This window comes from Nilaparvata lugens, chromosome 13 (assembly GCF_014356525.2).
Source record: "Nilaparvata lugens isolate BPH chromosome 13, ASM1435652v1, whole genome shotgun sequence".
Lineage (NCBI taxonomy): Eukaryota > Metazoa > Arthropoda > Insecta > Hemiptera > Delphacidae > Nilaparvata > Nilaparvata lugens.
In genome coordinates, this window is record NC_052516.1 from 22593093 (window position 1) to 22617050 (window position 23958).

The 23958-nt window shown below is 35.9% G+C and overlaps 1 protein-coding gene across 2 annotated transcripts in view; it reads right to left on the reverse strand.

Moving 5' to 3' along the window:
* Positions 1 to 1478: 1478 nt before the first annotated feature.
* Positions 1479 to 23958, reverse strand: part of LOC111045296 (dolichyl-diphosphooligosaccharide--protein glycosyltransferase subunit STT3A) — a 31669-nt gene continuing 9189 nt past the window's right edge. For both annotated transcript variants that reach the window (XM_039440101.1, XM_039440102.1), the window contains 9 exons: positions 21550 to 21640; positions 20016 to 20122; positions 17274 to 17619; positions 14670 to 14908; positions 13212 to 13376; positions 8884 to 9072; positions 6493 to 6712; positions 4530 to 4718; positions 1479 to 1722 (listed from right to left, as the gene is read on the reverse strand). In XM_039440101.1, coding sequence (XP_039296035.1) covers positions 1577 to 1722; positions 4530 to 4718; positions 6493 to 6712; positions 8884 to 9072; positions 13212 to 13376; positions 14670 to 14908; positions 17274 to 17619; positions 20016 to 20122; positions 21550 to 21640 — 1692 coding nt within the window. In that variant the 3' untranslated portion in view covers positions 1479 to 1576. The remainder of the gene's footprint in view (positions 1723 to 4529; positions 4719 to 6492; positions 6713 to 8883; positions 9073 to 13211; positions 13377 to 14669; positions 14909 to 17273; positions 17620 to 20015; positions 20123 to 21549; positions 21641 to 23958) is intronic.

Sequence of the window (23958 nt, forward strand, 5' to 3'; positions counted from 1 at the left end):
GCGTCACATAGCTTTATGGGAAAGAACTACGTGGACTATCGGCTTGAGATAACAGAAAAAGTTACGACATGGGATATCTACTTATGCTATGTTTCTCTATGGTGTTAACTCCCAGCCGGGGCTAAAAGAGCGTAAGTCGAATCAGCATTAGACTTTACTTGTCAATTATTGGACTCACGTTGTTTCAGTTCTAATGCTTACTGGAATTACGAACTTTCAGCTCTGGCTATCTTCAATACAATCAACTGCAGAAGACTTACGTTATCTTAAAATCTATAGAGTTCAAGACCCACTAAAAACAACATTTTGTCAAAAAATGGACTTACGCTCATCTAGCTCTGAGGTACAGAATTTAGATTGAGTAATTCATTGTAGTTCAAGTAATTTTCATCGAATACTATGTTTTGTTCTACGTCTTCCAAGGTAAATCAAATAATTTGGATTGAGTAATTCATAGTAGTTCAGGTAATATTCATGGAATATTATGTTCTCGTTTACACGTCTTCTAAGGTAAATCAAATAATTTGGATTGAGTAATTCATAGTAGCTCAGGTAATTTTCATCGAATATTATGTTCTAGTTTGAAAGTTTTTAAGGTAAATCAAATAATTTAGATTGAGTAATTCATTATAGTTCAAGTTACTTTCATCGAATATTGTGTTCTTAATTACAAGTCTTCTAAATTTTAATCAAATCAACAGCCCTAACGTCACGAGATCGGCTAAAATCTAGGCCCAGTGCCGAAATACCTGTCATTAAATTTTTGGTTCGGATCGATTTAGTATGTCATTTTGAGCACAACATCACAAGAAATAAACGGTGGTCACCCATCATAAATTTAAATTTCATAGAATTACACCCACGAGATCACCCGATAATCATTTTGAACACCATCTCTGTAGTGAGATTTACTATAGTCTGATAGCATTCATTATAAATAACAACAATGTTTCTCACTGATTATATTGCCAGTTACAAAGTTAATTGCACTATAGAGGTCATCAAGGTTTTCCTTGTTATATGTTTTTTTTTTTTAATTTATATAGTTTAACACCCTCAATAACCTGTTGAATAATTTGGGACTTTCCTGACAACATTTTAACAGGTCCATAGAGAAATACAAGACAATTTTACGACATTTAAACACTTGTTGACAACAGAGAAGACTTTTCAAGGTCACAATGTCACAGATTGACCTTAGTAGACCTTAGTTTTCCTTGTAACATGTTATTTCAAGAACCAGTTGAATGATTAGGGACCTTTCTGACAACATTGTAACAAGTCCATAGAAAAATACAAGAACCTCAAGATATTTTTAAGAAATTTAAAAACTTGTTGACAACAGAGAAGACCTCACAAGGTCACAGGTTGACCTTAGTTTTCCTTGTAACATGTTATTTCAAGAACCAGTTGAATAATTTGTGACCTTCCTGACAACTTTGTAACAAGTCCATAGAGAAATACAAGATATTTTTACGACATTTAAACACTTGTTGACAACAGAGAATACCTCTCAAGGTCACAGGTTTGACCTTGGTGAATCCGTCAAGGTCACAGATTGAGCTTAGTAAGGCGGTCAAATGCCGCGGTTGCGCAGTGGCTTCACTTTATAGATGCGCACTAGCCAGTGCTCCGTGGTGTAGGCTTCCTCCAGGACATCCAGCTCAAAGTCTTTGTTGCCGATTTCGGCGCTACGGACTCGGTCGTAGCCGGGCGGTTTACCTGCCACAAAAGTGATCATCAATCACAAATTGAATGAATGAATTACACACAAGTACAGGTTAGAGCTCGGGACACATTTTACCGCACCAAGCCCGTGCCGAAGTACGGCCGAGCTACGTCCGCGACACGGTGATGGTGGTAGGAGAACACACATATCCGTGCGACAGCCGAGCGGCAGCAGTGTCTCAGTTCTGTAGTGCTACTGTCGTCTGATTTCTGAATGTGTTAAACTATTGTTAATAATATAATACTATTAAAGCTTGTTACATCCGATTTAAATTTATATTTTTTCAAATTTAGACTAATTAACTGCAGATACAGAAGATGAGAATCAAAGTGCTGGTATATATTTCGGTGCATAACAATACCACAATCAGTCATGTATCTTAAATATATATCAGCAAAAAAATTGTTATCTTCTGTCTCATGTATGTCTAAACGTAATTAGTTTTAAATTTAAAATTAAGACACAGTCATGGGTTCCTTCTTTTATACTTTTTGTTGTTTATTTTATTATTTATTGTATTATGTCTATTATCATAGCCACCTCTAATACAAGGCCCCGGCCTACGATATTGCAACGTCGCAGCGTAGGCCTAGAATCTAATACATGATTGGTGAAAAAGATCAGCTGGTATTTTTTAAAATCTTTTCCACCAATCATGTATCAGAATCTAGGCCTACACTGCGACGTTGCAATATCGTAGGGCGGGGCCTTGTATTAGAGGTGGCTATGCTATTATACATTTGGCTAAGTTGTTTGGTTCCACTTTTACCTTCGGTTTAACTCATTTTTTCGTTCAACCATATTTCTCATCACTTTGATCGTACAAAACTGGAAAATTCCGTAATTCTTCAATCAGTTTTTCACTCTCTATGTTCAACGAGGCCCCACCGTCTCCGTCAAAAAGTAAACTGAACTAGTCGGTGACGGCTCGGGCAACAAACACGGTGACTGTGCTGACGCAGTGCGGTAGTATGTGTCACTACACGTTTGAAAGCATTTGTTTTCTCACTCGCCGTAGTACGACCGTCACACGGCCGTGCCGAGGTGCGGGCTCGATGCGGATATGTGTGTCCCGACCATAATAAGTTTATATATTTGTTTATTTTTCAAAGGCAACTATCCATAAGTATTTTGAGCCTAGGTGATGATGAGGGCATGAATTATAATAAATACAAACATTTTCATGAATGGATCAATAGAGATATGAATAGCTTAAATGAAACCTGAGAATGAGTAGCTGATGTAAAATGAAAGTGGAACCTGATTTACCTGTTAAATCTATATAGTCCAGTCAAGGAAAGGTTATAGAGGGAAAAGTTGGGAAGACAATTTTTGACCCCGCAGTTCTGTTTAAGGTAGTAAGGAGGTAATCATATCAAAAGTACCCATCCCTACCCCCTGTGCTAAGGGGGTGGGGGTGGTTTAAAAGTACATTTTTTTAATTCTCGCATAAAACTCAAAAACTATGTATCCTAGGGACTTGACTGTCATATAACAAATTAAAGCTTACATAATTTCCTACAATATTCATTCTACGTTTTTTATATCTCCTCTAGTTTTACAGATATCCGCTCTTGAAGGTGTGACATTTTTGAAAAAAAAAAAATGTTTGCCACCAATTGTTTTCTATTTTTGCTTTTATAATTTTTTAAAAATCGATGGGAAAAATCCATGCTGATTATGAGCTGATAGAGCATTAAATTCTCTTCAATTTGATGTATAATTTAACACTTGTTGCAAATTTCCCTAGACCTTTTGCAGCAGCTTTAGTGTTGAGTGTGAAATCTCCATTTTTGCAACAATAGACCATTGGACAAAGAAATTTGGAGGGAATGTTTTAAACAAAATATTTGACTTTGTAGCTTTGTTGAGACTAGTTAGGATAACATATAAAAAGTCCCTATTCCTAACTCATGTGCTAAGGGGATGAGGGTGATTTAAAATTTGCATTTTTCAACGTTTTGCTTCCACGCTCATATCTTGAGAACAATGCGTTCAACCGACATAACTATTCAAAATGAAGCTCGATAAATTCTCTACACTTTTTGATCAGTGGAATTCTGTGATATTCCCGACAGTTCACGATATATTTACTCTTTAAGATGTGCAATTGTTAAATTAACTGGTTTTCATCCGATTTTTTACTGTTTCAGGGCTCATAACTATTCAACAATGCATCGTAAAAATTAATGCCTATCGTAGGTTTGTAGAGCATTGAATTCTCTTTGAAATGATGAATTATCTCACTATTCCAAGTGTTCCTTTCATTGTTATAGCAGCTTCAATGTAGGGGGTAAAATTTTCATTGCATAAATGACTGAATGAAAAAATGAATGGATGAACCAACCAATGTATAGAGGATGGATGAATTGGAACCGATTTGGGCTTAAGCCTTCGGTACTTTTCTGAAATTTGTGTTATACATCAAGAGAAAAGATAGAGGATATCCCATGGTATAAGGTGTTTATGTTGCAATTTTCAATGCTAACTGTAGCTGATAGTCCTAGTAGTTTTTTCGTGAAGCTATGTGACGCTGGTAGTCTCTCATACTGTGCCGTTATCCATACTCTTATTGTTACTCTCGTTGTCATACTCTTATTCCAACAAAACTGTTATAATAGACAGTAGTCTACAGTAATCGGCTCGAGTTGAAAAAAATCAGCTTGAAACTTGTAACATGAACTACCTATGGGATATCTTCTTACGCTATCTTTTCTCTATGGTGATACTGAATAGTTGAATAAACAGATGGATTATTTATGAATGGATGGATGAATGAATGAATGAATTAGTGACTGACCTCCCTCGGAGTAGACCTGTCCAAATCGGTAGTAGCACATCTTGTACATGAGACAGTTGAGGAGGACGGGGGACCCCCCCTTGTCCACCCTGAACTCCCCCGTCGGCGAGTAGTAGTCCGACTCCTTGATGTGCGCCCCGTGCTCCGTCGACCCCCCGATCCGCACCATCCACAGGAACTTGTTTATGTCTGCAAACACAAAAACAAAATCAAAGATTTATAAATTGAGTGATGATAATATTCATATTAAGTCTGTTTTTCTTTTCCAATCATTTTATGATTAAGTTGTTTTATCATTGTTGTTAAATAAATAAATATTTGATAATATTATTACAACATCATATATAATGTAATAGAGGAGATAATTGGCTTACTTATACACGTTCGGGTTAGAAAAATTATGTTTGACGCATCATCGCATCTGAACTACTGGACTGATAAACTTGAAATTTTGCATATAGATTCTTAATTAACCGCGGATAGTTATAGGCCTATTTTAAATTAATCGAAATTTCATTTCATTAAGTTTTCAATAGTCTCTTGCGGAGCACGGGTTACCTGCTACTATCATTTATAATAAATGAAATAATTGGCTAATACACGTACAGGATAAGGAATTCACGAATGACGCATCATCACGTCTCAACTACTCAACTGATTATCTTGAAATGTTTTTATATAGATTCTTAATTAACAGAGGATGGTTATAGGCCTATTTTGAATTCTTCAAGATTTCAGTACCGTACATCAAGTTTTCAGTTTGTCAAGTTTCTAATTGACCCTTGCGGAGCACGAATTGCGAGAGGAGGAATTGAAGAAGGAAGAAGAAGAAGAAATGAAGAAAGAAGAAGGTGGAGTAAGAAAGAAGATGAGGAGAATAGGATTAGATTGAATTTCTTCATCCATGTAAGTTACATTGGATGCTGACTTATACACTAATTCACAATAAATCATCGAAAAAGGAGAGGAAGAGTAGGAGGATGAAGATGAGGAGGAGAAAGAGGAAGAAGATAAAAATAAAGAATAATCATTACTAAACTAAAATCCCAATTAAATGCTGTAAATCACCCCGAAGACCTCTGCTACTGCAAATATTGACAACAGGGTTAACAGCTATAGTGAGGTCCACGTTATAATGGCAGTAGATAAAGATAGAAAAATAGCGATGCAGATTCTCTGCATTAATTATATTTCTACACTGTCAAAAACATAATTGGCATCGTTGTGGACCTAGAAAAGTATAGTACCACCGGCTTTGTCGAATGATAGACAAGGATAGCAAAACCAAAGTTGATCAAATACTGTCATTATAACGTGGACCTCACTATAAATGGAAATTCGATGAGCACTACTATACAATAGCAGAAATCTTTGGGGTGATTTACAGCATTTAATTGGGATTCTAGTTTAATAATAATTATCATAGCCACCTCTAATATAAGGCCGCGGCCTACGATATTACAACGACGCAGTGTAGGCCTAGAATCTAATACATGATTGGTGAAAAAGATCAGCTGGTATTTTTAAAATCTTTTTCACCAATCATGTATTAGATTCTAGGCCTACACTGCGACGTTGCAATATCGTAGGCCGCGGCCTTGTATTAGAGGTGGCTATGTAATTATGATTCATTAATTAGCATTTGAACAATAATGCAACTTCTAATTTATTTCCATCTGTATAAAAATAAAGGGTGATAAGAGTAAACCTGAATAAAAAAGACAACAAAAATCAGACAAAATTCAGGCGAAACAGCATAAAGTGAGATTGACTCCAGAATTGATGGAATGGGAACAATGATGCTATTTAAAAGGAATGCTGACTGTTAAAGAGAAAGAAGAATACAATATGAGAAACGGAAGAGAGAGGAAAAGAAGCAGAAAACAGAGGGAAGAAGAACAAAATGACCAAAAATAATGAAATAAAATGAAAATAATAGAATTAAATGAATAAATCAACTCACCATCACTGGAGTACCCCACCACCCCACCAAATATGACGAGCACATAGTCGACATCGAGCTCCTGCATGATTTCATAGGCCTTCTCTTCACTAGACGCCATGGCCTGACCCACCCGTGATATGTGCGTATTGTTCCACGTGTTATTGTCCACTAGTATCGTTCGATTCGCCATCGCCGTTATCTGATAGCCGTAGTCCCACCATGACATCACTCTCGCGTCCTGCAAACGACAAAAACAACCATAAAAATATTGAAACACAAGAGTACAGAATATATAACCATAGTTCATAAGTATAGTACCATATAGAATATAATTATAATAATTCATAATTTCAATTTTTCGAATTATAGATCATTGGCCAGACATTATTAGATCACGTCGTAATCATGATAAACACGATCTATATCGAGGTCCACGTTATAATGGCATTGTTTGATTAGCAATACTATCCTTGTCTATCATTCAACAAAGCTGATAGCGCTATCTCTTTCTCGCTTTGTTCTGTTGCCAGATCGTCTTTTAACAATGTAAAATTAATAATTAATTATTAATTTTACATTGTTAAAAGACGATCTGATATATATATATATATATATATATATATATATATATATTATATATATATATATATATATATATATATATCATCTTAATTATAAAAATTCATTATGAAATTATTGAAAAATATAATTTCTTGCTTAATAAAATATAACGGATTTTTTTAAACGAGAATGAACAGTTAATATCACATCAATAAACCAGTATCAGCTATCGTCTATAGAAGGCATTGACAAGACAGAGGATCGGCAACATTGTTCTCCTATATTTCTTCACTACCATTATAACGTGGACCACACTATAGTAATACTATTGATTAATTGAACTAAGTATTGACATGGAGAAAAAACTTGAAAAACTTTTGTCACAAGATTGAAAAGTTTTAGGTACTTAGTGTCAGTCAAGTTAAACATAGAGAAGAGATAGCCTGAGAAGATATCCCTTGCTATAGGTCGTTTATGTACCAAATTTCAAGCAGAGTTTTTGTTAACTCTAGCCGATAAATGTCGACTACTGTCTATTATTACCGTTCTGGCCATGTCAGAGTGTAACAGCGGCACAATATGAGAAAATACCAGCGTTACATAGGTTCACTGTGAAAAATAACTGTTAGGATTATCGGCTTGAGTTAATAGTGAAATTTGCAACTTAATATCATGGAGTGATCCGTGGTCTAGTGGATAGAGTGCTTGCGTAGCAGCATAGAGATCCCGGGTTCAAACCCACTCACAACCAAAAGTTTTTTAACCAGATCACTCCCGTGTTATCGGATGGGCACGTTAAACTGTCGGTCCCGGCTGAAGGATGACAGCCGTAAGGCGCCCATTGACGGCTTAAATGATATATTCAGGCGGTGGGACCTTCCCGCAAGGGACTCCCCACCAACAAAAGCCATACGAATTTACTTTTTTGCAACATAAACTCCCCACACCACGGTATATCTTCTTATGCTACAAAACTATCAAACACTTATGATATAGTTATTTGTGCAACTAGTGCGCAAAGTGACAGTTTGCTGCACCGAAAGAAACGTTTACGCCCGAGCCGTAGGCGAGGGCGGAATGGTTTCTTGAGTGCAGCAGAGGAACTTTGCGCACGTATTTCACATTAAGTTTTTCCTACAGTTACCATTGAATATGAAAAGTGGGTAATTATGGGAAAAATTGCCTGAAATGCATCAAATGTTTTTCTGTGTAATTTTATTATTGATAAAAACCTTAATCCTAAAATCCTAAAGTCCTCGTTGTCCTTGGTTATAATATATACTTAATAATTTGCTCGTTGTGCTTCGTTGCACCTCTGCTCACTATAGCAGCCACAGCAGTCACTGTTACCAACTTCATTTTGATTTTGCTGCACTGTTGCTCCATATAACCTAATAATATATATATATATAATATATACCTATATAATATATAGTATTTTGCGTTGCCATGTTGCAAATCTGGAGTGCAGAAAATTTTTTCCCGCACTAGAGCGGAAAAGTGATTCTTTGCGTTCTGTTATCAGTGCAGCAATGGCCACTTTTCAACGTAACTGTAGGAAAAGAATATAACAAGTGAATAGAAATTATTATTGAAGCATCTACATTCAAAAATCTACTTTGTGAAAATAAATAAAAACTGACATTTTTTTTGAAGTGAACAACTACAAGACTCAACCTATTTCGGACTATGTGTAACCTTATCTAAATTTGGGAGAGGAATAGCACAAGGTTACCTTATTTTTTCTCTCCCTATCATTTTGATGATTTACTTATTGTATGAATCAATAAATTATTATTTATTCTAATTTCAATAAAAAGAATTACTGAGAGTTTAGCATAAACTTACCTCAGGTGTATTCATCCTCAACCAGTAGTAAGCCTCTCGAAAATCGTCGAATATGATGGTGGATCCGTCATGCGTTTTTGCTGACAACACAATACTGGGCGAGCTGTACGCCTCTGACGTCACCCACGTGCAGTGGAACGTGTACGAGATCAGCATAAACGTCATCAGGCCTACGAAGCAGGTGGCGATCTGCAACACAAACCGAGTACTAAAATTACAAACACAAGCGAAAGAAACTGATCACAATGAGACAACGTTGCAGAAGAAAGCTGCAACTTCAAACAAAAATACTTCCTATAAGCATAGAGAAAGATAGATAGATAGATAATTTAGCAGCCACTGACCTCCTCTGAAAGGGGTATAAGGACTTGTCAATCATTTAAATTATTCAACTTAAATTGTGCATTTATAAAACAGATGGTAACATATAATACTCTCATAGGTCTACGAAAAATCACCGTGAACTGAAGCAACTGGAAAACTCCCGAATCGAATAAAAGCACTGTCCTTCCAGTTCTGTCTTCAACTGAACTCTCAGTTTTTCAAGCGTTAGACACGTTAAATGTGTTGGTAATGCATTGAATAGATGAATTCCTACGCTGGTTACCCCTTTCGCATATAAAGCTGTACGATGTGTTTCATCCCTGAGTACATGTCTGTATCTTTTCTCATAGGAATGTATCATAAAACCCTTCTTAAACATAAACTCATTTTTTTATAAGACAAATTAGATAGCATAAGAAGATATCCCATGGTTTTTAGAACTCATTTAAAGTTTGGAAGTTTTGTATCAAATTATGGTATTGTGTATCAAGTTGAGATGATACTGTATCATATTGGGTTGATACTGTATCATGTGTGATGATACAGTATCATTCTGTTGTGATGCTGTATCACTTATGGTGTTACCATAAATAGCATGAAGATATCCCATGCTATAGGTCGTTCATGTTCCAAATTTCAAGCCGATTTTTATTAACTCAAGCCTATTATTACTGTTTTGGTCAGGTGAGAGTGTAAGAATGGTACAGTATGAGAGACTACCAGCGTCACATAGCTTCACAAAAAATAACTACAATAGTGAGGTCCACGTTATGACAGTATTTGATCAACTTTGATTTTGCTATCCTTGTCTATTATTCGACAAAGCCGGTGGTACGTACTATCCTTTTCTAGGTCCACAACGATGCCAATTATGTATTTTACAGTGTATTTTGCAGTGTAGAAATATAATTAATTAATGCAGAGAATCGGCATCGCTATTCTTCTATCTTTATCTACTGCCATTATAACGTGGACCTCACTAGAAGACTATCGGCTTGAGTTAACAGTAAAATTAAGAACATAAACTACCTATACTATGAGATAACTTCTTAATATGCTATATTTTTTCTATGGTTACATCTAGTAGGCAGGTAATACAATTATTCATTAGTTCATATGTTTAGGTGTACTCCGAACGGCTTACTGACCACGAAAAAACTGGACTACTAGAACTATCAGCTTGAGATAGCATTGACAACTGGAACATAAACACCCTATACCATGGGATACCATGATATCTTCTTATGCTATCTTTTCTCTATTATATTACCTAATGTGAACATCAATCGAAATATAAAAATCACATTAACATAGATTGACGTTGTGAAGTCAGTGTAAAAGGACGACATTTTTGCCAATTCATGTTTATTTCTTGATTGTGATGTTTTGTATTTTGATTTCTTTCATGCATATTGTGTTGAATTGAATAAAATTATTGATTGAATCTCTTTTTTCACCGCCTTCTATATCTGCTGGTGTTAATGCCTTACTAACCTCACTCTTCATGACAAAGTGTTCTCCATTTTGTTCTTCTTCTTGTCGACATTCTTGTTGGAGTCGACCTGTTTCATGTAGGTATCCAACATGGCGGATACAGCTATGCCCGACAGAATGCACATCACTGGTGCCAACACCAACATGAGACGCACCATCACTCCCTGCAATCAACAGCAATAATTTAAAATACTAAAATTTAAAAAATACAATTAAAAATTACTAGCCCAATTATAATTAGTTCGTATATCCAATGAAAGCTATATTATTAAACCCATCTGTGCCGAGCACTCCTTTTAATTCAGGCCTTTTCCCAAGTTATAATAGTAAATTTAATACGCAATAGACTAGAGTCATTATTGTAAGTGAGTTAGCGAAATAAATTATTTTCTCTCTATTATGAACGGCCATGACTTCGAGTTTCCCATGATAGATATTTAAAAATTGTGGCTCCGAGTCGTCGAGGAATGTAGATTATGGAATTATCTCTAAAACTTAGCCTTCTTGTCGCGACATAAAGTGCGATAAGTTGGAAAACAGCAAGCATTGAAATTATAACAAACTACCGATTTTGCAGTTACTATTTGGTCCAAAGGCTCTAGAAGCCACGCGACGATTGGTCAAATTGATTCCTTCGCCCAATAGGAGACCTGTTTCTAAATACAGTAGTGGGGGGATTCCCCAACCGCGAGACCAGATTACGTTTCGGAGGACACTTTGCTAGTAGCACTACGAGAGTAAAGATGTAGTCACTATGTTTCCCCTTTTGGGCAAGTTTATAAGTTTATACAATTAGTTAATGTAGGAACTAGTTTTTTTTATTAAGTTTAAATTTACTAGTAGTGCCATGTCCTGAAAGGTTTAATTGTGTTTCTTCTTCATGTACGAATAATTGTTTCTTCAAATAACCGCTAAGGTACGTAAACTAAGGTTAAAATATAATTTAGGGAAATTAATTAAGTGAAACTTCAATCAAAAATACTTCCTATAAGCATAGAGAAAGATAGATAGATAGATAATTTAGCAGCCACTGACCTCCTCTGAAAGGGGTATAAGGACTTGTCAATCATTTAAATTATTCAACTTAAATTGTGCATTTATAAAACAGATGGTAACATATAATACTCTCATAGGTCTACGAAAAATCACCGTGAACTGAAGCAACTGGAAAACTCCCGAATCGAATAAAAGCACTGTCCTTCCAGTTCTGTCTTCAACTGAACTCTCAGTTTTTCAAGCGTTAGACACGTTAAATGTGTTGGTAATGCATTGAATAGATGAATTCCTACGCTGGTTACCCCTTTCGCATATAAAGCTGTACGATGTGTTTCATCCCTGAGTACATGTCTGTATCTTTTCTCATAGGAATGTATCATAAAACCCTTCTTAAACATAAACTCATTTTTTTATAAGACAAATTAGATAGCATAAGAAGATATCCCATGGTTTTTAGAACTCATTTAAAGTTTGGAAGTTTTGTATCAAATTATGGTATTGTGTATCAAGTTGAGATGATACTGTATCATATTGGGTTGATACTGTATCATGTGTGATGATACAGTATCATTCTGTTGTGATGCTGTATCACTTATGGTGTTACCATAAATAGCATGAAGATATCCCATGCTATAGGTCGTTCATGTTCCAAATTTCAAGCCGATTTTTATTAACTCAAGCCTATTATTACTGTTTTGGTCAGGTGAGAGTGTAAGAATGGTACAGTATGAGAGACTACCAGCGTCACATAGCTTCACAAAAAATAACTACAATAGTGAGGTCCACGTTATGACAGTATTTGATCAACTTTGATTTTGCTATCCTTGTCTATTATTCGACAAAGCCGGTGGTACGTACTATCCTTTTCTAGGTCCACAACGATGCCAATTATGTATTTTACAGTGTATTTTGCAGTGTAGAAATATAATTAATTAATGCAGAGAATCGGCATCGCTATTCTTCTATCTTTATCTACTGCCATTATAACGTGGACCTCACTAGAAGACTATCGGCTTGAGTTAACAGTAAAATTAAGAACATAAACTACCTATACTATGAGATAACTTCTTAATATGCTATATTTTTTCTATGGTTACATCTAGTAGGCAGGTAATACAATTATTCATTAGTTCATATGTTTAGGTGTACTCCGAACGGCTTACTGACCACGAAAAAACTGGACTACTAGAACTATCAGCTTGAGATAGCATTGACAACTGGAACATAAACACCCTATACCATGGGATACCATGATATCTTCTTATGCTATCTTTTCTCTATTATATTACCTAATGTGAACATCAATCGAAATATAAAAATCACATTAACATAGATTGACGTTGTGAAGTCAGTGTAAAAGGACGACATTTTTGCCAATTCATGTTTATTTCTTGATTGTGATGTTTTGTATTTTGATTTCTTTCATGCATATTGTGTTGAATTGAATAAAATTATTGATTGAATTCTCTTTTTTCACCGCCTTCTATATCTGCTGGTGTTAATGCCTTACTAACCTCACTCTTCATGACAAAGTTGTTCTCCATTTTGTTCTTCTTCTTGTCGACATTCTTGTTGGAGTCGACCTGTTTCATGTAGGTATCCAACATGGCGGATACAGCTATGCCCGACAGAATGCACATCACTGGTGCCAACACCAACATGAGACGCACCATCACTCCCTGCAATCAACAGCAATAATTTAAAATACTAAAATTTAAAAAATACAATTAAAAATTACTAGCCCAATTATAATTAGTTCGTATAACCAATGAAAGCTATATTATTAAACCCATCCAATCCATTACAATTTGATATTTACTTTACCAGCTTAAGTGTATGTAGACGTCAGTTTGAATATCAGTGTTACCTGTTTATAAATAAAGTCCCAACTGAATTCATTATTAATAGAATTACAAAATCAATAATGAATCTTATACTGGATTGGATTAGGAAAAATGTTTATTTTAAATTATCTATATCCATTATGTAGTGTTTCATTCTTGTGTTATAAATTTAAAAAAATATTTGTCATGGCTTCCTTGAATTGGTCTTTTTGAGTTTGACATTTGCTTGTGATTTTGTTACTTTGTCTTATCGTTTGTAAGTATTGAGATGTGACCTGGTTTCCATAATTTTATTTATTCGAGTGGTTTGAATAAGCTCTTTTTCTTTCTATTGACATGTTTGCTGTACCTAGTTGCTCGAACTCCGGCGCACAAGTTTTCTTTGCCGGTAGTGCCATTTTGTAAGTTAAAATATTTATTTTATCAATCTGTATTATTTTATGGCAAATAAATGAATTTGAATTTGAATTCAGGACTTCCACTACTACGAATATTGACCGAGGAACTGAATAGCAGAAGGAAATACTTTCGTTGAGTGAACCTGCCCAAAAAACTGTGTCCAGACAGGTAATCAAACTAAGTAATCTATACTATAATAAAGGAAAGAAGAACTGGCTTGTACACGTACGAGATAGGAAATTCATAATGACGCATCATCACGTCTCAACTACTCAACCGATTAACTTGAAATGTTGCATATAGATTCTTTATTTACCGAGGATGGTTATAGACCTATTTTCAATTCCTCAAGATTTCATTACGTCAAGTTTTTTAATGAGGCTCTTGCGGAGCACGTCTCACATACTAGTTTCTAATAGATCTTCCATCAATTATAAGTTGTATCTGTCACGTATCTGGATCAATTCCATGACAACCGATTTACGAAAACGTTTGAAAAGAGCTTAGAGAAAGTTTGATTTTAGAAAAGTTTGATCTCGGTTGAATTTAATAGATAATTTAATTCAATTTAAGTGCAGTAACCGGCCATTATGTGAGCGTTTGCAACTCAATACTGATTCTTAACAGCCTATTAAATTCGAAATGCCAGTCTGTTAATTTGCAGTATTGTCTAACGAATACTGAGGCAATTAATTGAAGATAGGGTGAACCAATTTATTGCCAACTTACCGCAAAATAGATACTAGTGACTCCGTAGAGTATGAGGAAAATGTTGGCATCAGACAGCTTGGAGAAGCAGAAGTAGAGACCGGCAGGGAAAAGGAAGACCAGAATCTGCAGGTCGAAGTAGAAGGAGGCCCATGAGGTGGGTTGATGCTCCGACACGGAGGCGATGATAGGGATGTGGTTCTTGGCGTAGGAGGGGTCTAGCAGTGTGTAGAAACGGCCTGTCCACGGCGCTATCTTGCCTACAAAATCAGAAGAAATTCAATATTATTGCACTATCAACAATAAGAGTGTTTTTCGCACTGGCAGGGTAGGAAGGTCTCCCTGCTGATAGCTGAATCAGCAAATAGGAGAGCTTCCTACCCTGCCGACCGCCAGTGTAAAACGCCTTGAAAGACGCTTCATGAGGCTTGGCCCTAAAGGTGGCAGCGTGTAGAAACGTCTTGTCTGCGGCGCAATTTTGCCTAGGAACTAGGAGGAAACTGAAATCGAATCTGATCTTTCTCCGGAAACATCTTTACCCAACAACAGAATAATAAACGTAAAAGGGAAGATAAGAAAGAAGATTATGATGAGCAGAGGAGGAGGAGTAGGAGGAGCGAGGAGGAGTAGGAGGAGCGAGGAGGAGAAGAAAGTTGGCAGAGGACGAGGAAGGAGGGGAATACGAAGGAAATAAGATACAACAACTAGAAAACGAAGAGTTATCAAGAATTAATAATTATTATTGACATATAAATAAAAAATAAAAATAAATAAATAAAAATAATAAAGTACACTTTTTAAATTATTTCGTCACTCAGAGTACTCAAAGATTTATATTCAAAAGTAGCCCTGAAAAAAGACAATTATTATTGAAATTATCAACAATAATCATTTTTGTTTCTTGGCAATGAGGGTGGCCACTAACGTAACGTTTCACCAGACATTTTCGAATGATAGGCAAAATGTCTCCTGTAACAGTTGACTTAAAAAAACACACGAACTACTGCACTACGAAGTCGGAAGAGACTACCACTCAATTTCCGGTTTTCCACTGTACAGTCGATGATGTCCGTGAAACGTAACGATTTACATGTACGATACGACTGTACAGTCGAAAACCGGAACTTTAGTGGCAGTCACTTCCGGCGCAGTAGAAAGAAAGGAAAAAAACATAGAGGGGGATTGTAACAGAAGAAGAGGACGTCAGTCGAAGAATGAGGAGGAAGAGGAAAAGAAGGAGAAGAAGGTGAATAAGAGGAGGAGGAGGAGGAGGAGGAGGAGGAGGAGTAGGAGAGGGGACAGGAAACAAGACGAAAGAAGAAAGAATATGAAATAGAGAATAAGTGGAAAAATGCGAGGGAGAACAAAAATAAGGAGAAAATTGGAAGAATGAGAAGATAAAGGAAAACAAAGAAACAGAGGGGGGAAATAACAGAAGAAGATGACGTCGGCAGAAGAATGAGGGGAAGAAGTAGGAGAAGTTGTGTGAAGAGAAGAAGGAGAAGAAATAGGACGAGGAGGAGGAGGAAGAGGATTAGGAGAACTGGACGGATGAAAAGAGAGAAGATGATTGAAATTGACAAGGAAAGTGGGAGTAATAAGATAAAATATAGCAGAGTGAAGAAAGTGAGGGTGATAAAATATCCTAGAGATATAAAAACTTAGATGAAAAATGGCAGAAAAACAAAAAGTTGAGGGAGATTTAACAAAACTATGACTTTACGACTATTTACCAACCTGCGAGTGTTAGTACACCTCGGACAAGAAAGTGTAGGTGTTAATCCTCATAAAAGAGAATAAAACTATCATAAAAGAAAGGAAATGAGAATATAAACGGGGGAAAAACAATAATTTGGGAAAAATGGGATTTTCACTATACGTTTACCAACCTGTGAGTGTTAGTACACCTCCGACAAGAAAGTGTGGGTATCAATTCTCAAAGAAGGAAATAAAAATATCATAAAAGTGATAAAATTGAGAAGACAAACGGGGAAAAAACAAAAATCTTGGGAAAATGGGAGTTTCACTATAAGTTTAACCAGCCTGTGAGTGTTAGTACACCTCCGACCGTGTAGGTGTTAATCGTCATAAAAGGGAATAAAACTATCACAAAAGAAAGGAAATGAAGAGGAATAAAGGGAGAAAACAAGCATTTGAGGGGAAAATGAGAGTTTGACTATAAGTTTGACCAACCTGTGAGTGTTAGTACACCTCCGACAAGAACGTGTGGGTGTTCATCCTCATGAAAGGGAATGAAACTATCATAAAAGTGATAAAATTGAGAAGACAAACGGGGAAAAAACAAATATCTTGGGAAAATGGGAGTTTCACTATAAGTTTGACCAACTTGTGAGTGTTATTACACCTCCGACAAGAACGTGTGGGTGTTGATCCTCATGAAAGGGAATAAAATAAAGAAAATTGATGAGAAAAACGGGGGAAAACAGAAATTCGAGGGAAAATTCTCTCAGCCATATTAGTTTTACTACTAGTTTGACCAACGTGTGGATATTAACCTTCATAAAAGGGAATAAAACTATCATAAAAGAAAGGGAATAGAGAGGAATAAAGGGAGAAAACAAGCATTTGAGGGAAAATGAGAGTTTGACTATAAGTTTGACCAACCTGTGAGCGTTAATACACCTCCGACAACAGCCGACACGCCTATACTGCCGACAACAACCGCCTTGAAGAGCACATCAAAGTCCTCTCCACTGATCTTACTGCGGATGTAGTCGACTGCACTGTGCAGCTGACATAGGCCGAACACAGCCAGCGCCAACATGTGTTCCGAGGACTGCACAGGCTGGAAGCCCACAAACGAGATCTGCATTGAGAGCACTGTGCCCACACAGTAGACGGCCGAATAGGCCACGTAGATGCGGTGAGAGAAGCGACCGGTAGCCATTAGAGTGAGAACGTGCAGAGGGATCAGGTTGATGAGGAATACGTAGCCTCCCCATGATGAGACCTGCAACAGAATCGACGAATTAATTTGAGGGAGACCGTGGAAAAGCCAAAATTCTAACAGAACTTACAGTTATTTAAACGTCAAAAACTGAAAAAACTATAAGTCAAAATCTAATTCTGAGGATATGGTTTGAAAGAGGACGAAATTTCCAATAAGGTTCAACGCACACTACCTCGACTAGAATCGTACGACTCCAGTCGAGGATGCTCCAGTCTCTCGACCTTACGACTTTTTCGCTCATTGTTACTACTTCAGTTCCATGCTACTCCATTTTCTAACCTTACTCTATTAAAAATATAAGATCTAATTCGTCACTAATTTGCATGTAACAAATTTTATAATAATTATTATGAATATATTGTCTTATCTAAAATAATAAAACATCACTTTCATGAAACATAACCTCACTTTCATTAAAAATGCACGGTACTACGCAACTCAAGTCGAGGCTCGACTCAGTCTCACAGTCGTGAGGTCGCGGAGACTAGAATCGACTGGTCTGAGTGTCACCATTTGAAAACACATGCTGCGTCGAGAAGAGACTAGAGACGGAGTCTCTTCTCGAGTTCAGTCGCGTAAGTGTGAGTTGAGCCTAAAGGTGCGTACAGATATACGCGCCGCGAACATGAGCAATTCACTTTTAATCAGCTGATTATATCTGTATTTTTACAGAAACGGTAAGATACAGATATAACAAGCTTGGCATCAGCTGATTAAAAGTAAATTGCTCATGTTCGCGGCGCGTAAATCTGTACGCATCTTAAAATTCATGTTGTTCCTTTGACGATTTTGAACTTTTTATGAGCGCTCAAAGTTGAACAAAGTACATTCGTCGAGTTCAAAGCCAAATTTCAAACATTTTTTCAAACAATATATATTTCCTATTTGCTGCTTTTATTAACGCCAATGATAATATTATAATACATGTTTAAATGGAAAATATTTCAAATTTAAGTTTTTGTAATGTATTGTATATGAAAATTTTTATATTTTTCACATTTGTAAAGTTTGTTTAATGATTTTGGCAATAAATATTTCTTTCTTTCTTTCTTTTCTTCTTTCTTGTTTAAATAAAACAATATATTTTCAGTAATGGAAAAACATTAGCTTTTGAAATATAAGCTTTTGAATTAATATAAACTTGTTAGGGAAAACTCACTACCTCCGTAAACAAAGCCGTAGTGCATTCGTGTGACGTCAGCACAGGTAGGGCTTCTACAGATGAAAATTCGTTGATTTCAGCTGATCTATATCAGCTAGTGTTCTTATTGGTGTAGAAGCCCTACCTGTGCTGACGTCACACGAATGCACTATGGCTTTGTTGACGGAGATAGTGGAAAACTACGTTTCAATGACGAACGGTAAGTAGGCCCAAAAGTATTGAATAATCTATAGATCTCAAAAACTAAGGTCGATATAAGAAAATGTTACTGGTCATTTTTTTGTTGCAAATTTTATGTCGAATCTATAATCTTCGGCTGTGACACCCAGTATTTGAATTTCATATTTTGAACTGGAGAACTGGTACAAGGTGTTCAGTAGAAGAAAGAAAGACAAGAGTAGTAGATCAAATTGTTATAGAAAAATCGTAGAAGGATCCAATTGTTGAATTGAATTTATTGATTTGACAATGATATATCTATTATATTAAGCGAGCAGTTTCTGTATATCTGTTTATATTTGGTTATCTGGTTATTTTTATATCTGGTTATTTATGTTCAACGGATCTCGAAAACGTCTCTAACGATTTTCACGAAATTTGGATCATAGTAGGTTTATGATATAAAAATTCGATTGCACTAGGGAATTTTCTCATCCTTGTGAAAACTCGCTGAACGACATTAAAAGTATAATTCATCCTTGGCTGAAACAGCCTTTCGTCGTCTGTGGATAGTAAAAAGTGAGCGAGTGATTCTGTGGAAAATCAAAATATCGCATCCCCGAAATTCATAAGCTGACCTATAGACAGCTGTAAAATACAAACACGATCATTTTAGAGAATAATTGTGTTCTGTTTATCGATAAATAAAAATAACGAGCAAAGCTCGGTGCTCCGGTATTCTGTTTTAGTCATTTTTGGCTATCAAAAACATACAAGCTATTATAATGCTTTCCTAATAATAATAATAATAATAATAATAATAATAATAATAATAATAATATAATAATAATAATAATAATAATGATAATAATAATACTAATAATAATAATAATAGAAATGATGTGTCTGACTAGAATCAGTCCAGTTAACCTTTCATTGTTAATCAGAGCAATAAAAAATCGACAAATATTGAAAACATGATTCACTTGAAATTCTATTTATAAAGGATAAAAAGTGAACTATAAAAGATCATTTTAATGTTAATTTGAAGAATTAAAATTCCAAATCTACTCACCATGTAGAAGTAGGCAAGAGCAGTGAATGTAGCCCATAGGATACTGCCAGTTTTTACAGCTTTTATCCACATATAGTAAGTTAACAGCATACAGAAAATTGCAATAGCTGAAACAATAAAAATCCAAAATTAAGTACAAACCAATAAACTGTTTACTATGAGTTCATCAATGATAACAAAATTTTACGATGGTTGAATCTAATCTTGTTATGGACGACGTTTGAATTCAATTACAAATTCTGTTGAGAACTAGATCAAGGTTACCCTATTATCTTCCAATCATTCTATTTTATTTATTTAATCATTCAGAATTACACAACTTACAGAAAAGTGCCACAGGCTTATAAGCCAAAAACGGTTCCAATTCTTTGTTTTTTATTTATTTATATCTTTGTTTTTTATTTATTTATAATTTCTACAAAGTAGCACTGATTGGGAGAGAAAAACTAAGGATACTCCTTGTACTATTTCTCTCCCAAATTTAGATAACAAGTCCGAAATAGGGTTATGGTTTCACTTTTCTAAAATTTATTCAATTTTTACTAAAAAAACAACGAAAACTAAGAATTTTAAATTTTGACGATTGAAAACAATAAAAAACAAAAATATCACACTCAAATCACCATTAATTAATTGGAACATTCTTGCGTATTCTAATTTATACATCAATCCGAATGATACAATTTTAATGATAAGTGTGTGTAGAATTAAGAAAAAATGAGAGATGAAGGTAAATATTATAGTAGGAGATTGATCATAAAATATTTCTTCAATCAATAGTTTTAAATAAGTAGTTTGTTAGGATAGAACAAATTTGCCTTAAGTTACATATCGGGTGTTTCAAAACGAATGACCCAATTTTAAACAGTTATATTTATTTTTAAAATGGTGCACACAAACTAATTTTACATGAAATTACTCACAGAAGTATCAAGTTTATTATGATGTATTAAAGTGTTCTATGTGCCCTCCTTTTGAGGCTCGGACGACATCTAGACGGTAGCCAAATTCATCCCAGACTGTTTGCAAGATGTCTTCTCGGACTGTAGCTACTGCATCAGTTACCCTGATTCTTAGCTCCTCAATATCAAGTGCTAAGGGAGGAAGAACATAAACACGATCTTCAACTTATCCCACAGGGAAAAATCATACGGTGTTATGTCAGAGGACCGTGGAGGCCAGGAAACGGCGTACATACATCCTTGTTCCATCAAAAGGAGGGCACACAGAACACTTATAATACATCATCATTAACTAGATACTTCTGTGAGTAATTTAATGTTAAATTGGTTTGTGTGCACCATTAAAAAAATAACTGTTTGAAATTGGGTCATTCTTTTTGAAACACCCGGTATTTTTCATAATTTTGTCATTAGTTTTTGAACTAGATAGCTATAGTATTGGCAAAAAACTAGATAATATGATGTTTTAAATTCGTTATTGTCAGATATTTTACAAAGTATAAGCTCTTGATGAAACAAAAACATTCAATCCAAATAATTTTTAATCAGGTTTAAAATATTCCTTGACATACCTTCATTATCATAGGATCCAGCAACTGATCTAGATATGTAGCCGGGTACTATAGATATCATAGCAGCTGCCACTAACCCTGCACCACTACTCTGTAATTGAGAAAAAAGTTTGAGATACTTATTTTAAAGTTTTAGAATAAAATGTCACCTTGACTACTATATAGAAACAAAATAACCATCAAAAAATTGAATTTTAAAACACTTATGAAGTGGAAAATGCACTTACAATTAAGTGACAATTGTTTCTACCTGGTGTATGTCATCATCAGACTGAAGTCTACACCAGATCTCAGACTAAACCAGGTCGAAACGATCGTCACTACAAATAGTAAGTGCATTTTTGTTTTCATAAGTGTTTTAAATTTGATGAAAAAGAGTGATGAAATAAAGCAGAGAGTAATAGCTGGCAATCGTTCCTATTATGCTAATATTAAATTGATCACCTCTCGGTCTCTATCTAGGGCAACCAAACTAAAAATTTACAAAACGCTGATCCGACCAATAATCACTTATGGCTCAGAGACATGGAACGTCACCGCTGTTGATGCCTCTAAACTAAGAATTTTTGAAAGAAAAATTATCAGGCGAATATATGGGGGTGTCAACGACAATGGAGTGTGGAGAAGAAGATCGAACAATGAAATAAATGAAATTGTTGGGGGTGAGGATGTGGTCCGTTTCATTAAATCACAAAGATTGCGCTGGGCTGGTCATGTTGAGAGAATGGCAGAACATCGAATGCCAAGAGCAATTTATAAGGCCAGGATGGAAGGCAGAAGACGACAGGGCAGACCACGCAACCGATGGAGTGATGAAGTGAAGGATGATCTCCGAAAGATGGGGTTAAGAGCATGGAGACAAAAGGCATGTGACCGTGATGTGTGGAGGGCTCTTGTGCGAGAGGCTAAAGCTCACATCGAGCTGTAAAGCCAGAAGAAGAAGAAATGTTTTAAATTTTAAAATTTATATCAATAGTGAAAAGTATGGATATGCAACACAGTAAAAAACAATTACTATCTAAACATTTGATACACAAATGAAACTTCAATATGGCCTGGCAATTAGGGTTATGTCAGCTGCAAACAAGAGGGCACTTTCATCCATCCTGAGGCCGTTGATGAAGAAGAGGAAGAGGAGAGGTCCAAGAATAGAACCCTAAGGCTCTACAATACTCCACTAGCTTTCGATGACACGCGGATTAGAAATATCCAGAACTGAAATGTACATGGCATTTACAATTCCGTGTTCCCACGACAGCTAGTGGACGCTTAAGGGCAGGTCACACCGAGCTCGCATCCGCGGCGGTAGCGAAGTCAAAAAACTCGCCTTCCATGTTATTAAGTTGTGCAGGTCACACCGAGCTCGCTACCGCGGAGGTAGTACCTCGGCGGTAGTTTCACTTCGCGAGCCAGGCGAACTTTTGAAACGTCTCCTAGTGGGAGTACCGCTAGCGGTAGTGTGCTCGGTCTGACGTGGCCAATCTAATAACATGGAAAGCGAACTCCAAAACTTCGCCATCGGTAGCGCTCTGGTTGCCGGCCTTCCCCCACTTCTAGAGAACCAGCCTCATCAAAACAAGAACAAAACCAAACTACCGCTGGCGGACGTTTTTTGGTGTGAACTGCTTCCAGAAAAACTACCTCCGCGGGAGCGAGCTCGCTACCGCTAGCAGACGTTGGTGTGACGACCGCTTTAGGCTAGGCGCACACCAGTTAGTCAATCCAAGACAAGACATGATCAGACACATTCAGTAACAATACTTCACATAGTTGCTTATGAAGACATGTCTAATATTGCAATGACTAATCAGTTTGAGTTGTGTCACAAGCTCACAAGCAGCTACGTGAAGTATTGTGACTTTTTTTTTTAAGATTACGTCCTAAAGACTCCAGTCATGGAGTATAAGACAAGTCATGTTATTACATAATAATTCTAACACTAAGTAGTTCAACCTAGTTTAGGTTTGAAAGGAATTCTTGTACACTATAAAAAGCTCTATCAACTAAATATTTTTTTAATTTGTTTTTTGAAAATCTTCAAATCATCATTACTTTTCAAGATTTGAGGTAGCTTGTTATAAAATTTCCTACCAATATAATCTGGTTTTTGTTCAAATAACCTACTATTGTGACCCATTATATGATAATCTGCTCTGTTTCGCGTATTATACTCATGAACATCTGAATTCTGGATCACACCACTCGTTTTCACATGCATTACAACTTCATATACATACAAAGATGGCACAGTTAATAGACCAAGCTTTTTAAATAAAGGCCTACAAGAGTCTAACCTATTCACTTTCTCTATACATCTGAGTGCCTTCTTTTGAATCTTAAACACTCTGTCCATATTTTGTTGAGATGAATTACCCCATACTAAAATAGCATACCTAATATGAGATAGTA